The 17,151-nt window shown below is 35.7% G+C and overlaps 1 protein-coding gene across 1 annotated transcript in view; it reads right to left on the reverse strand.

Annotated features, from left to right (window-relative positions):
* LOC111049685 (thrombospondin type-1 domain-containing protein 4) overlaps positions 1-17,151 on the reverse strand; it is a 488,755-nt gene that overhangs the window by 319,895 nt on the left and 151,709 nt on the right. The window contains exon 3 of the mRNA XM_039420017.1: positions 3,730-3,805. Within this exon, the coding sequence (XP_039275951.1) occupies positions 3,730-3,805 (76 nt within the window). The remainder of the gene's footprint in view (positions 1-3,729; positions 3,806-17,151) is intronic.

The following is a 17,151-nucleotide window of genomic DNA, read 5'->3' on the forward strand; positions in this document are numbered from 1 at the left end:
TTGTAAACTGGATTCAAAGCTAGGGTTTATACTTCGATCCATAGCGTCCAAGTGGATTGAATAACATAATAAATAATTTAATAAAAATATTAATAACATAATTATTATGTTATTACATACAGAGGAATAATGTACTTTTTTGGACATTTGAAAGCAATGGAGTCAGGCAGTGTTTGAATCCGAGGAAAAGATACATTAGAATGAATTCTGCTATATTTTGTTATTATTTAATAATTATCTAGCCTATTTATCATATAGTAAACTTCTATTATTTCAATGATACAAGCTACTTGAAGTAATAATAGATGAATAATAGATACAAAAGAGTTTGTTATTATCAACCAAACACTCTCTTCCATTACTCTCATCATTTATTAATTTATTCATATCATTTTTTATTAAACTGATTTTCTCAAAGCACAGAGAGTAAGCAATACATTTCATCGGAGCGTGATATATGGGGGGGGGGGAAACCTAATTATTTTTTGTGTAGTTGAGAAGGTGATATTGTGGTAATTATTCATATTGAATGAAAAAGACTAAGAAATTGTCAAAAAACCACTGATTTATTGATAATTAGAAAGACTGGTTTCGGTTATTACACCATTGTCAATCTCTGATAAACCAATCTCTGATGTTCATCAGAGATTGACAATGGTGTAATAACCGAAACCGGTCTTTCTAATTATCAATAAATCAGTGGTTTTTGACAATTTCTTAGTCTTTTTCATTCAAACCCCAACTATAATAATAATTGTTATTATCAATCTTTTTAGTTACTTTTTATCCGTCCAACTTGTTTATTAGCACAACTCTTGCTAGGTTTGGTTGAGGCGGTGAATTTTAAAGGAAATACAATATCAATATTGGAGAAAACCAAATTCTAAGAGCTTGAATTGAATTGAATTATACTTGAATTATCAAATTGAATTTGTATTAGTTTTATATTTTTCAAATCAAATCTACATTTATGCAATGTTTATTCAAGGACCGTAATGTGTCCTTATTTAGGACTATAATAGCTGGAGAATAACAATTGGGGTTGACGCAGATCATAATATTCATGTCTATCAATAATAATAAGAATGAAAAATATGACGAGTGATCTGGCTGGCTTAGGCCTGGTGGTGTCAGAATTCTCCATGACTGCTTATGCAGCCGGGACTGACGGCTTGTACATCCGAAACAGGACGACCCGACAAATAAATCCTCAGAAATTGTCATCGTTTAAACAACTCACTTTTGCAATATAATAATTAAAACTGCTACTATCGTCATCTAATATCTCTGAGAAAGAGTAAAATCTGAAAAATCTTGGAGTATTGGGAGTGGCAAATTTCAACATTCATCCTTGCGCATCAAAACCCAACTAGCAAAGTATCTTTTTAGGAGACGAACCTCAAAGAAAAATACATCTCCAGAGAAAACGCAAACTGAGCGTTGAAAAATTCATTCAGTATGATAGAATCATTCGGATGATGGGAGTATAAATTCAAGATCTCCAGAATCGAGGAAATGAGACCTTTGGCGTGAGGAGGAAAAGCGTCGACCTGTGAGGAGGAGAAGGCAAAGGTGGTGGTGTAGGAGGAGAAGGAAGAAGTGGAGAAGGAGGAAGGAGGCGAGACTGAATGACACACTCAAGTGTTTTTTTGTGTAGCTGTTTGTTGAAAGTATTCCCACTCAGAACTGCTGGATCTAAGGAAAAGCTTGTTCCCTTTCTCAGAAAGAATGTGAAATGTTTGTTTAGCATCTCGAATAATGAAGCTCTTGAGAATGGTGGAAAAAACTATTTATCCTACTCTACAACACATCCTGGTATTTTATTGCCGACACAGATAGATCTTCTTGGCAATTTTGTCACAGCCAGCCAAAAACGTTCTTGAAATGAGGAGTTCTCACTAGATACTGGACCACGTTCATTCTTATATTCTCCTTCAAGGTAAATCTGCATTATTCAGCAGGAGACGTTCTTGAAAATGATAAATTTCCAGTGGAATTACATAATTTTAAGTATTGATATTTCTCAAAACATGCATAACTTGGAGTATTTTCTTGTTAGGGCTACTCTTGAATAGAAATAAAATAAAAATCCAAGTATTCTTTTGTAAAATTGTTCACTCACTCACTTTGCAGAAGGGTACTTGAATATTTATTTTTATTTCTATAACTTAATGTATATTGCTCATATACTGACCCTTTGGTCTAAAGAAGAACTACTTCTGAAGAACAGGAATGCTTGTAAAACAGTGATGCATGTGGTAGTGATAATGATGATGATAATGATAATGTGAAGGTGATAGTGTTAGTGGACAGTGATAGTGGATATCAAGTGTGGCTCGGCACCCACCTATCTGGTCTCGATATCACGACTGGAAGAAGGATTTATATTTCATGAGTGATTTATAGAAATTTGAATTAATTTTATAGGTCAGTGATATTGATGGTCCCTATTCTTGGAGTTTTCGAGGATGCATTTGGTATTGGAAAAGGAATTAAAGGTAGAAAAAACTTTTTAATATTTTACGACGTGGATGTTTCACATGAAGGGTTGATAGTTGGTACTTGTTAAATTTTCCCATTTCAATTATTTGAACGTTTGATTTGCAGAATTTTTCCAAATCTGTGGTTATTGGTAAATTAGAATCTATCACAAAAGCTATCAAAATAATCGAATTTCAGGAAATTACAAGTGTAATAATATAGATAACATCGTATCAGTTCCCAGCGTTCACACGGCGGCTCGTGGCAGTATATTTTGATTTTGTTTCTTTGGTGATTAGAGCCTTGATTGTAGCAGGCTTCTTGAAAATAGCGACTTTCGGCAAGGTCTTTGTGCGGGAATTCCAAAGGATTCTCTTACCTTTTCATGGAATGTTACATGTGAGAACAATTTGTTAGGTCGGCAGTGTATCGAATTTGCGCGCTGCCTTTGCTTGGAGCCGGCTGCTGTTAAAGCTTGAATTGAACCCTCATCGTCTCTCACATGAATAGGTGATTGCATCATGCATGATTTATCGACACCCGTGCAACGCACCACCAAATTGAGTACCAACAACATTCTCTTCAACCATTTACTATGTAGATGATATTATGTTGTTTAACGGCTGCTCTTCAAACAATGTACTTGGCGGTGTTAGACTGGATTTTCAATTAATTCACCACATCATGACGTTGATTCCAGGTATTATGAGTATCGAAAATTGAAGTCTCTCCGATGTTGGTGGAGTGACACTTCAGGGAGCTGCATACAGAGATGGAATGGAGTTTGCAATAATCATCGTTCTGCAGCATGAAGGATCAACATATTCAATGGAAGTTATAAACAATAATTGGCTCTGTTTTCTGTGTTCGAATTGAGTATCCTTAATACCTTTGACAAAACCTCTCTAATTGATTCAAAATGCGTTTTTAGTACTTGGGATAGCCTGATCAGATCACTGCTTTGAACCCTTTTAGCAATGAAGATAAGGATGACATCAAATTGTGAAAATGAATATTTCTCGTCTTCTGTAATAACGGGATAGTATGCTCAACTTGACATGCATCAACTCATCAGTGTGAATTTTGAAAGCTTTGTTATTCATAAAGAGCCTATCAAGAACATGAATCCTATCCCATTATAATCGAAGCCATTTTATAAGTTCAGTAAATCTCTGGAAATAGAATTGAATCGGTAAATGGTAAAGTGCAGTTTTCACAGTTACGTTATTATTTGAAATATCAACTTACCTGAAGAGGGTATTTCCCGATTCCGATCACTTCTTGCCTTGTGGCTACGCCCAGAAACCAAATCGCGATCACTGCCCTGTGAAAAAAATGAATCTATCAATACTTTCCATAAATTCAATTCCATACTCGGTATGAACAATTGAAATACTCTCAGGACCAAAACCCTGATGGTGTGTAATTTCATGAGAAATAATATTGTGTAACGTATTATAATCTATGAAGTTCTCTTAACAACATATTGTAAACATTGGTAACAACTATTCAATTATAATTTATTTAAGCTGAGTCATCCAAGTACTTTTAAACTCGTTCAAAAGTTTAGGGCTCCTCATATCCTCTGTACTCAGTGAATTATTGTATTCATTCATACATATTCAAGGTTTTGATCCTGAGCTCCATATTCATATTGATTATTATCATTCATCTGATTCCACGGTAACAAAATTATAAGTACAGGTCAAGTGTTATGGCAATAAAGTATGTCGTGGTTGAAATATTGTTCAAGAACATCCGTTACCATAGAATAAATCGAATTCGTTTCAGAAGCAACTCAGTTATTGCTAGAAGATTGATTAGAGTTTTTATATATTCCTCCATAAATTGAAACAAGAGGGGAACAATGGAAAAGAGCCTTATTATACATTGAGTGGATTGTTTGAAAGCGAGCTCAAATATATTATATTGTTCATCATTTCCGCTGCACCTTTGATTTCTTCGCTGGAGACACGAATAAGGGAACATTAATAACATTTTCATAATTTGGTTTGTTGTTCCAATTCCCAATTATTCTCGATTCTCGAAAATGTTGATTCTTGAGGACTCTACGATAGTCTTTCGTCTTCCATAAATGTCAATGATATTTCTATTGTTGCCATCTTTTCAGTTTGAATGAATCAAAATTAATTAAAAAAAGGCTGCTTCATTAAAAGAAATTCATCAATAATGCGACTCTGAATGATAGCCTCTCCCAATCAACCCTTCTACATAATTCCAATATAACTAATGCTACAGCATCATACAATTATATTTTAGAATTGGGTTGGGTAAACGTTCCTGAAGAGGTCATTCAGAAAAGTATACCTGAGACCAGATAATTGAATGCTCTTTCAAACTCTTCCATCACTAATTTTTGGATCCTTTAATGGAATGAAGAGCTTGTCAAATTGAAGGAGGATGCTATAATTTTTGTGACTCAATCAAAATATACATACAAAGTTTGCAACTTCTTTCATTGAAATCATGATGATTGACAATGACTGTGGACATTGGAAAAACGTTTCTTGAAGCTTTCGTGTGGGAGATGATGCTCTTTATTCTTAGAAGAAATTCAAGTCAACATTGTTTCATCAAAACATTGTAATTGCATCCTCAACTGAGAATACTTACAGAATCCTTAAAGGAAAATTGGAATACCTCTCCCGAGAGAGCCTCTTATTCTTTCCAACCCACACAATTCCGAAGCGAAACCCCTTTTTCAAAGAACCCACTCATAAAATTTTAATGTACATAGTAATATTGACCTACTTATAATTTCAGGAAACTAACGAAGAGTTGAGAAGTAATAACAGGATAATATGAGGAAAGAAGAAATTGGAAGAACATTGAGATGTATCTTGTAAAATAATAAACATTGTGAAGGTGGAAAGTAAGGGGAAGAAGAGAATTGAAATGTGGAAGTATACGAGATCGAGAAAAATTAACCATACCATATGAATGATAGAAAAAGAATGATACTCTCTCACTCTCTTTGTGATTTATATTTTTCTATGATGTTAGCCAGAAGGATAGGAATGGGAAAGAAGATGACGAGAAAGAGAATATGATGAGGAAGAAGAGAAATGAGCGAAACTGAAATATAAAAAGGAAATGAAAGAGTAGGAGGAAGAAAGAACGGATACTCAAAGAATAAGAGTGAGAGAATGATGAGAACACAAGGAAGGGTAGTGTTTGAGCCAAGTCGGATCTATGATGTGTCTAAAGTGGCTCTCACACCCATCCATGGCTCACAAAGAATTTTTATGCCTATTATCAATCAACGTCCCGGCCCCAAAAATATATAGGCGCGCGCCCAGATCAACCTGTTCGAGACTGCGATGAGGAGGTGGAAGAGTTGGAGAAGAAGGATTAGGAGGAAGAGAAGAAGTAGGAGGAAGAGGAGAAGTAGGATGAAGAAAAGTAGGGGGATCAGGAGGAGAAGGAGAAGGAGGACGAGGAGGAAGGGGAGGAGAAATATGTTGTGAAGAAGAGGTAAGATTTGAATGAGGAAGTGAGCGCGAAGATAAATGAAAAGAGAAAAGAACCGAACATCTTACTCTGCTCCTATTTTTCAGATGATGTTGGTTATAAGGCTATATCTCCATTTCTATTCTCAATAATTTTATCACCTTCACACTTCCATAGAATTATTGTCATTGTTTCTTCTACATTCATTCTGCTCCACATCGACGATCTTTCTCATTTCTTGAGCTTATTCAATATCTTGTTGCTTCCTTCTTGCTATGATTCTTCCAATCTTAAACGAATTTCACTTGTAATGGCTACTTGTAATGAACGACTGTTCATTAGATTGTTTTCTTCTTTATCCACTCGGATATTCCTTTCTCCTCCTATTTCCGTATTTAAGCTAATATTGTTACAATGTTGCAGAAGAATTTATACTAATTGTAATCTCAATTCAATTACTTTGTCTTTTTCTAAATGCTGATATTAAAGTCCATTATTAATTCAATATTTGTATTCTTTCTAATTTCTCATGTGATTTTTTTCGAAAATTTCTAGAATTTCTTTTTTCAAATTACAACTTTTGAAATTTCCAACTTTCCACTCTTCTTACTCCTCTAATATTCTTCTCTCTTCTCCCATCTCCTAATCTTCTAACTTATCCTTTCTCTGGCTTCTCTCTCCTCCAATATTCCTTTCCTCCTTTTCCCTCTCCTTCACCCTACTCTTCTGTACCTTCCCTTCTCTCCTCAGTCCTTCCTCTTTTCCTTCTCTCTCACACTTTTCTTACCTCCACCTTTCTTCAATTCTTCTCCTTCTAAACTCTCTTCCATATCCAATTACTCCTCACACATCCACTTTCGCTCCCTTTCTCTTACCTCCTAGTCCTTTCTCTCTCACACTTCTCTTACCTCCACCTTTCTTCAATTCTTCTCCTTCTAAACTCTCTTCCATATCCGATTACTCCTCACACATTCACTTTCTCTTACCTCTTAGTCCATTCTATTTCACACTTTTCTTACCTCAACCTTTCTTCCAATTATTTTCCTTCTAAACTCTCTTCCATGTCAGATTACTCCTCACACATTCACTTGCTCTTACCTCCTAGTTCATTCTCACATTCTTCTTCATTCGATTACTCCTAACTTACTCATGCTCTCTCCCGCTCTCTCACGTCCCTCCCCTCCTTACACCACCACGTGTTTTTCTTTTTCCACTCCCTCCACTCGTATATTCTCACGAGACGTCCCCTATCTCTGTCAAGGATCGCAGGATGCTCTCACACCGCTGCTGGCCGCTCAGCTCAGCACTTACAGTAATTGCATTCACGCATGAAAGCATAATGAGCCATGGATTACAGAGCAGACGACGCAGCTCAACATTCGATTTGTCAATCCTATCAGCACTCCGAGTGCTAATGAATTTTTATCATTTGTTAAATTGCGCGCGATAAAAATCAACGTCATCCTCACACTAACAAGCTCTGATGAATTTCTATCATTCACCAATGAGATTATGATTGAATTTTATCCTATCCCGGGGATGAAAAATGGATTTGAAATAGCTCGATGTACTCGTACTTGATTATATTATCGTTTTGTGGAGTTGTGATAGACTTTAATAGAAGAAATTTAAATTGTAAGAGCACATATTCTTGAATAGTGTTAAAATCAGTTGATTATGCAAGAGTTCACTATATTACAGTATAATTACTACTGATAGAGTAATCAGGAGTTTAAGGACCGAATTCACCAAAACGAAAGCTTGGTTTGAACGCCAGTTGATTCTAAATAAACAAAAAATCATATTACAAAAGCAATTCAAAATCATCTGACTTAGAACCAACTGCCGCTCAAACCTAGTTCTCGTTTTTGGTGAATTTGTACCCAAGTGTCAGTTAAACTATTAAGTAATAGTAGGTATTGGCTTTGCTCGTTATTTTTATTTATTGATAAACAGAACACAATTCTCTAAAATCTGGTGTGGCGCACAAACACAACTTTCCTTGCCGTTATGAAAATTGATCACCTGACGCTAGTGTTCCCGCGCATCTCAAGTCCACTTATAAACAAAGATCTGAGCCAGCTGGTGACAGGACAATAACGCTGGAGACATATGAGGTCTGCTGTCTCTTCATAGTGAATCATTTTGATAGAATCAACAGTTGCCAACAGTTTGCAATTATTGAAATAATAACATTTTCTCGAATTTCGTGCTAATTTTCAATTTTAGGTGAAAATGTTACTGAACATTAATTGCAGAGATTTTTATGCTTAAACTTTTCCACTCAAGATTTTTTGTTTTAATTTTATCTGAAGCCTGATAATTGTGAATCTAAAATCGAACTTTGCATAGATGGGGCGGAGCTCCTGAAATTTTTACAGATATCAGACTTGTGGCAGTTGATAGAGCTTATCAATGACTATTTCAGGTATAAATTTGATCAAAATCGTTGAAACCGTTTTTGTGAAAATCTCGAAAAACCCTGTTTTTGACACGTTTTCGCCATTTTAGCCGCCATCTTGAATTGCATTGGATTGAAATTGTTCGTGTCGGATACTTATAGTGTAAGGACCTTGAGTTCCAAATTTCAAGTCATTCAGTTAATTGGGAGATGAGATATCGTATACACAGACGCACATACACTCATACACACACACACACACACACACACACACACACACACACACACACACACACACACACACACACACACCACACACACACACACACACACCACACACACACACACACACACACACACACACACACACACACACACACCACACACACACACACACACACACACACACCACACACACACACACACACACACACACAAAGACCAATACCCAAAAACCACTTTTTTGCACTCAGGGGACCTTGCAACGTATAGAAATTTACAAATTGGGATACCTTAATTTTTTTTGGAAAGCAATACTTTCCTTACCTATGGTAATAGGGCAAGGAAAGTAAAAATGATTGAGTTTATATTCCACAGCTGGCTATACGTCATCTTATGAATTTCGGGGATGCGATATTTTGATTTTTCACATACTCACATTTTTCCTATCCACAGCTGTTTCAGCCAAGGATGAATTATCCTTTTGATGTCGTTCATCGAGTTTTCCCAAGGATGAGACCTAGAGCAATCGAATCTTTCTATCATAAACCTACTATGTTCCCAATTTCTTGAAAATCGTTAATCGAAAATCGTTTTCGAGATCCGTTAAACTAGACATAAAACCAGAAATATAGCCAGTATAGTATAACCAGTTAAACTATAAATTTAATAACCAGACATTAAAATAGCCAGATATGAAAAAAACAGATATAATAATAACCAGATATAGGAATAACCAGATTTATAAATACAGAAATTGCTCGCTTAATATGATAGGATTACTTCTTAAACTGGATTCAATCCATATCAAGTCTCGTTCATTATAATGTGGATCATTTTGAGTTCAAGCCTGTAACTGATTAAATTCAGTTCAAGCTTTGACTGTGCAAACGGCCTTGAGAGTATTAATTGATGTATTAAGAGTTTTCGAGAAAATTTGATGAATTTCTGATGAACAGAAGTCACACATTCGGAATCAACTCACTCATATTATTATAAACTCGTGAGTTCATCTCAAGAGACAAGGGATGCAAGTACAACACCACTTAACGATCCAGAAAACAGTGAGTAAACACTTTCCACTACAAAGTTTCCATAAATTGGTACGTTCAAATATCTACTGTAGGAAAGAGGAATGTATTCCCAACACCTACGACTAATTTGATGAATGCGCTACAAATATGATTCGATGATTCGACAGCAGCTTTTTAGTTGATTTGAAACGATAACTGGAAAAAGTATAAAAAACATTCATTTCGATGACAAATGATTCACATTATAGTGTAGCATTGTATTGATTTAAAAATGTAGCATATATTGATTAGCATTTATTGATCGATATATGGAAATTTGCAATATCAAGTTTAATCTCAACAATTTTGTTGAATTCGACGTTGATCAATTCGTAAGACTTCTAATTCAATTTTTCGGGTACCTCATTAATTTTTCTCATGGCGAGAGATTTCTCAAGTTCATCTCCCAAAAATGGACACTAATGACGAACAATTATCAGCACACTGGCTTGCAGACGATGAACAGTAGATTATAGGAGTGGCCTGTGGTCACCGCAAATCACTTCAATACTTCATCAGCATCTGTTCACTGCTCGCATTAGTGTTTGTCTGCAGTTGAATGGTGATCATAGAACGCAACTAGAGTTGGTAGTAAATTGGGGAAGCTAGAGTGGGACAGAAAAGTAACCAGAGTAACTGAAGCAGGAGAGTAGAGTGGCGAGAACAGTGAGTGAGGGGAGCTAGAGAGGAACAGTGATACACTAGAATGAGATAGTAAAGCAGTGAGAGTGAGATAATAGAGTAGCACCCACACAGTGTTCAACTTTCATACATGAGATCCGAAATTAATTTCTGGGATGCAGTAGCTGTTATTTTTCATAGCTCTCATTAATTCTGTGGGACTTGTCAGCGTACTAGTGTGTTGTGGCCCTACTACCAAGACTCCCAAGCATAAAGAATATTTTGTTGCTTATTCTCCACTTGAAGTCAATTTCTAACTTTATTCAACTTGCTCTTATTTCTCATTCTGATAGAATAATCGTGATAGAGTTTTTGAAAATCTATCACAATGGATTTCACCATACATAAATTCGTGGGAAATGCATGGGAATAGTTATTTGTGCAACTAGTGCGCAAAGTGACAGTTTGCTGCACCGAAAGAAACGTTTACTTGAAACGTTTGGTTTCTTGAGTGCAGCAGAGGAACTTTGCGCACGTATTTCACATTAAATTTTTCCTACAGTTACCATTGAATATGAGAATTGGGTATTATGGGTAAAATTCCCTGAAATCCATCAAATGTTTTTCTGTGTAATTTTATTATTGATAAAAACCTTAATTTATTTGAAATTGAATAATGTAGTAGTAAATGAATGAAGGCGGCTGTCACTCATGTGGTGGTTGTCAACTGCTGTCATCCACTGTTGTCCACTGCCTTCATATTATTATAACGTGCACCACAACACTATACCACACTATACCACAGTTACCAACTCAATTTTGATTTTTCTGCACTGGTGCTCCATATAACCTACTAACTATCTTTTGTTGCCATGTTGCAAATCTGGAGTGCAGAAAAAAATTTTCCCGCACTAGAGCGGTAACTCGCGGAAACTTTGCGTTCTGTAATCAGTGCAGGAATGGCCACTTTTCAAGGTAACTGTAGGAAAAACGTATTTCGCAGTGTACGTTCTTCCTTGACAAACGTAGACTCACTTTTCTCAATTTAAAAAGTATCTGTTTCAACATAGTAGGTTGCTCAGTAATTTGTTTGATTGCGAAAATAGAAGCAGGCCATTCTCTACCCGACTATCCGACTAAAAAAAAGGAATATAGTGAATTAAAGTAGATTTTTAGTGGTTAACATTGTAGTCAATTATTCAATTTTGTATCCGACATAGAAACGTGAATATGGTTGTTGGATGTTCGAAGTCTAATCGGACGAGTTGGATCAACTAGTGGTCCAACACGGAGGTCTAACATCCGACTAGCATTTGTTTTCTATTGACAAGACTGAATTTGAAGAGCCAGTCGTAGCGTGAGTGGTGAAACGATCCGACTAGTAATCCTACAATATAGTTGAACCACTAGTTGGATAGTGAATGGCCTGCTTCATAATCCACGAACAAACTTTTCACTTTGATGAACATAATACGGTATAGCTTATCATCTATTATCATATTATTATTAGGGAATGCTTTAAGATTGAATCAAATAAATTCTCGTTCGATAATGAATTTGAAAGTAGAAACTAGCCCTATATTTTGAACAATTTCATTTTACCTTAATGATCTATATTATTTGTAAAAGAAATATGTAATATTATAAAGAAAATAATTGACTGAAGTGATTAACTTGAAATTTTGCATAAATATTCTCAATTTACCGAGGATGGTAAAAGTCCTATTTTCAGTTTCTCGAGATTTGAGTACATTAAGGTTTCAGTTTGTCCAGTTGAAAGTTCGTCAGGTTTTCGACATGTCAAGTTTTCAGTTCGTCAAGTTTCTAGTAGAAGATACATTTCCTGAGTGGTCATCTATCCAATATATATTATGAAAGAATTGGCTTGTACATGTATCGGATAGGAAATACATAATTGACGCATCATCTAAATGTTCATGACACACCCGTGAACTAATGATCTGATTATCTTTCTATTTCACATAAAGATTCTGAATTCACCAAAGATGGATAAAGGTTTATTTCCATCGATATTAATCATCAATCAATTATTATATTAATAATTGAAACAAATTCATTCAATTTGTGACTCAAAGTTTATGTAACAATAAAAGCTACATAAAACAGAGCTTTCTCAAAGTGAATCTGAAGTGTTATTGGTAGCAAGTGGTAGGCTACTCATGAGTGAAAGGTTGCGGATTCGAGAACAATTAAACTCATATTTTTCGCTGAGAGTTTTCAACCATGATGAAAATTATCAATTATTGATTGTGACAACATAGTAAATGATTATTCTTGGAGATTAAATTTTACAACACACAACTTTCCCCGGTGCAAAGCACGGGTTATCTCCTAGTAAATGAAAATGAAGATTAGGTTTGGTAGAAAATTGATTGTATGGATTAGATTCAGTCGTGCTGTCAGCATTCCGTATAAATAATAGCATTGCTTCCCATTCAACCGATTCTGACAGTTACAAGCGAATCTCACTAGAGGTCCAGCATAGGAGGCTGCATCCCCTACATTACAGGGTCTTGTTGTTTGGACCCAAGTTGATCCGGCGATTTTGCAAAATTTCAGACCAACCAACGATACTCCCTTATTGCTCCCTTACTTCCCCTTTCACCGCTCAACTCAGTGGCCATAATATCAGCTGGTAAGCTCAGCTGTGGTCAGCTGTGGTCAGCTGTGTGTTGTGGCCTGTGCCAACCGCACACCTTGCATGTTTCAACCGAGAGCCTGTCTGTCATCTTTAATCTTCCCGCTTCCAGTCAAGAATAACCTCCAACCCAACCTGAACCGACTCTCTACAATCTGTCAGCATTGGTTGTATGAGAAGCATTCATGTTATTTACAGAGGATTTTAACATTTGAGGATAATTTAACTTAACAAAACAGTTGTACAAAGGAGCGAGAATCCTCTGAAACCATCCTAAACGAGTTGAGTAGGACTATCGAGGTATTTCTTTGAGGTAGAATAAATACTTAGCCCCCCACCCCCGCCATGACCAACCAGTGGAAGAGCCGGAAATAAACCACAGTGCTCTATTCCCCGACTTTCATAACTTTAGCTTGGCCATCTATCTGAGGACTGGAAAATATTTGAAAACATGCCAGATTTTCAACTTCATCAAAAACGGTGGTTTGTGAGAATTTCTCTTTCAGAAGTATAATCTGGATCAGTTTTGTGGTAGGGTAGTCCTACATTATAGTGAGATTCACTATAAACTGTCAGAATTTGATATTGTCAGTGTTTTCCATACAACTATATGCTCACAAATATTGTTGCCGCCACTCGCCGAGCTCATTGAGTCAAGGAACGAGATGGATTCATGTCGACAAGGCTCATTACTATCCAATTATGAGTCATACAGACATATATGGCTCAGAAAACAAGGAAAATATATGGGGTAGTCATTAAAAAAGTTCTATCAAGTAAATTGATCTTTGATTAACCATAGATGGAAGGTACACGCATTGTTGAAGAAATATTCCACATTGTTACTCTGGTTTCTGGACCTTCATGTTACGTACTATACTGTATACAGCGCCACAGCCAATAATAGTCATTTAATTCGATAAAGTGATTCAATTCTAATCTTAGAGAAGAACGGTTTTCCGCTTAAATGCTCACGTCAAAATCAAAACAAAAAAACATATTTCTATAAGAACGCTACTGACGAGCAAAAAGATAAAAATACTGGTCACAACTTAAACTTCGTGAAAATATTCCCGAATATCTAATTTTAAGTAATCCATTCACAAAACTACACCCTCACGGATACATTTGATTTTTTGATTGAAATGGATGTGAGAATTGTTATGATGGCGGCCTAAATGGAAAACTATTAGGAGCGATTATTGTTTGTAATAACGAATGGTTGAGAACTTTGCCGTATTGAATCGGAAATAACACGCGGTAATCGATTGTTAAATCGACGTTAAACGGCGATTATTCGAGCGATGATCAACGTCAGTAATGACTGTTTTCGAGTTTTGAGAAGTGACTACGGCCACGTTCGCCTAATCAGCGGTTAGGGGCGGATTAAAAACGTTATTTCGAAAATCAGCGGCTTCCTATATCGTTTATCGGAGAGTCGTTTCGGAGAGATGGTTATTGTCGACCATCATGTAATGCGAGTTCGAGCAAATTATTGCAAGGATTTCCAATAAAGTTCTGTAGCTCCAGCACACTCATTTAAAAAGCCAACATTTTCAGTTCGATAAGTGGCGAATTATGATTACTTGACGATTCCAGAAGTGAAAATGAGAATATGATTGTGGGTAGAAGCTTTTTGGATAATGATAACTCTACGAAATTCACCGCTAACTTGATATCAAGAGTTGAAGACAACTTAATAGAGGATACTCAAGAAACTTGATAATATTCTCTGATCAAATTGCAAACAATAAAATTTTAGCACAGTTTCAGAAGTCAAAAATTTCCGTAAGTACTTGAACATGTTTAAAATCAAATTTGGCCAACATTTTGTTGTAGTGCACTTTTCTACAATGCATATACGACTCTTTGAGTTGGTTATACTATCACACAGTAACCAATCTAGATTGTATTTGAGTTTGCATTAGATGTTTCGCATAGAAGCAATGTAAATCAAATTTCCCGTGTAAATCAAATTCAGTGTATTTCTACAATCTATCAAAATTATCAATTTTCAAAAAAAGCTCAAAATTCAGTCACATATTATTGTGAGCCATCAATATACATGTAGCTTCCATTATATGAACACTCATAATAACTGAGATCAGATGGATAGTACAAAGCCATAATATGACATATCGGAACAGATATTATTGAGGTAACGTTGCAGAACAATAGTATTGTACAGATTTTATGATGATTGGTTGTCATTACATTAGAGATTAGAGCTTTGCGTATCCTGGAACAATGCATTATTGAGCATAGTCAATTTAGCAGCGGAAACAATTGAGCAAATCTCAAATTATAGTATTGATTCGCATGATGACATTTCGATGAACCGACGTAGAACTAACTCTTTTCAAAACTAGTTAACCGCTCATATCTAATTGGAACCAAAGAACTCGGCTAAACCCTGGTAAGCTGTGTTGTTATTTTATCGTTAGGGAGCTTATAGCGAATCTACAGCTACTTGGATGTTTTTAGAGGATTAAAAAGTTGTTAATACTTTACTGGTGTTTCTAGAACTAACACGTGAATTTTTATGTATTAGTTTTAAGTTGTTTATAAAAAGTTCTATCGCCAGAAACAATACAGTACAATAATCCCATCTTGGCTTTATAACTGTTTGGAATCACTCTGACATTTTCAGGGATAGTGATAGGTTGGACCGATTTCTAAATAACTAACCAACAAGTCATACTTGAGTATACTTCAGTAATTCATTGCTGATAGCTGAGTAATCCCTGAAACTTGACAAAACTGTATACCATATTGATACTTAAGCTTAATGCTCAGTATCAATAGATAAAGGGTTCCCCCCTCCCAAAGCAGTCTGCGACCAAACCTTCCCCACCCCTGTGGGAACCCATGAATAAACTGAGGGATTACTTTTGAGATTTCTCAATAATGTAGCAAAGGCTACAACATAGTCGGAATAATAGAATAACTGATTTGGACAGTACAGTATAAATTGGAAATGGGACAGTTTTGGGCTGGGCATGAGCCTGTTGTGCCTTTCCTCATGTTAAGTATTTGTACACGATGTGATAGATAGATAACTATTATACTACTAATAATATTATGTGTTTCCCTATGACTATCATACAATGCAAAGATCAAAATACTCTTCCAATCTACTTTCAATGTTGCTTAAGAACAGAGACTACTCTGAAGACTTCTCCAAAGACTGCATCTACTGCATGATAATTGAGTCTCATTAGCCGCACGGTAGCTGCCTAATTTCTCCAAATAAAGACCAGTGTATAATGTTATTATCGTATTATCAGCGGTCTTATCTGATCTGCTAACAAGGCGGTGTCACTGTACGCACTAAAGAGAGTATTTGATCTTTGACCGTGCTTGTTGGCTATAAAGCCTAAGTACTTCGTTTAACATAAAACTTCTGCTACATTATAATTAAGCAATCAAATGAGAAATGTAGTTTTGTTTCGTTGTCTGAAGCCCGCATTGGGTGGGTCCTGATTGTCTTTCTCTTACTATATCCTATTCCTATGGTGAGATTCACTTTCAACTGTCAGTTATATGTTGATCAGGAAGCATTGGATGTCATCCATAAGGAAGGCTGACAGTTAGAAGTTTATAGGAAACCCTAGGAAACGATCAACAGAGCGCATGCTTAATTCTGTGAATAAAATTACCAACTTAAAAAACCCATTAACTCATTTACGTATCGGAATCGTAAATTAATAACTCCAATTACAACAACAACTCTTCTAAAACGTTTTTAAAGGTATAAGTGTATAAGGTATAAATATACTATTACTCCAAGATCCTGCAAAGAAAAATGAAATAAATTGTGCGTTTTCGAATCACCATTTTAAAATAGAGAATAGTGGTGATTTGAATCGATCACTTAGTTGTGATTGACAACTGAATCAAATCTTTATTATACATACGAGGGTCATATTTGATTACACATCATCAGACACAGACAAGTGGAAGGGGAAGGGGAGTCATAGTTCATAGCCTCATTTAGCTTTAACATTTTATGAACAAGGTTCTAGTGGTGGCCCACTGGTATGATAAATGCCTCAATCTTTACGGTGATAATGTTGGAGAATAATAAATTTTATGTGTAAGTAGCTTTTAGTGATAATATAATTGTTTTATAACATACATTCGTATTTTTCAAACTTTGCCTCAAACTTTATGGTGATAATGTTGAATATTGATAAATCTTAAGATTACTATAATATGTGACACAG

This window comes from Nilaparvata lugens, chromosome 2 (assembly GCF_014356525.2).
Source record: "Nilaparvata lugens isolate BPH chromosome 2, ASM1435652v1, whole genome shotgun sequence".
Lineage (NCBI taxonomy): Eukaryota > Metazoa > Arthropoda > Insecta > Hemiptera > Delphacidae > Nilaparvata > Nilaparvata lugens.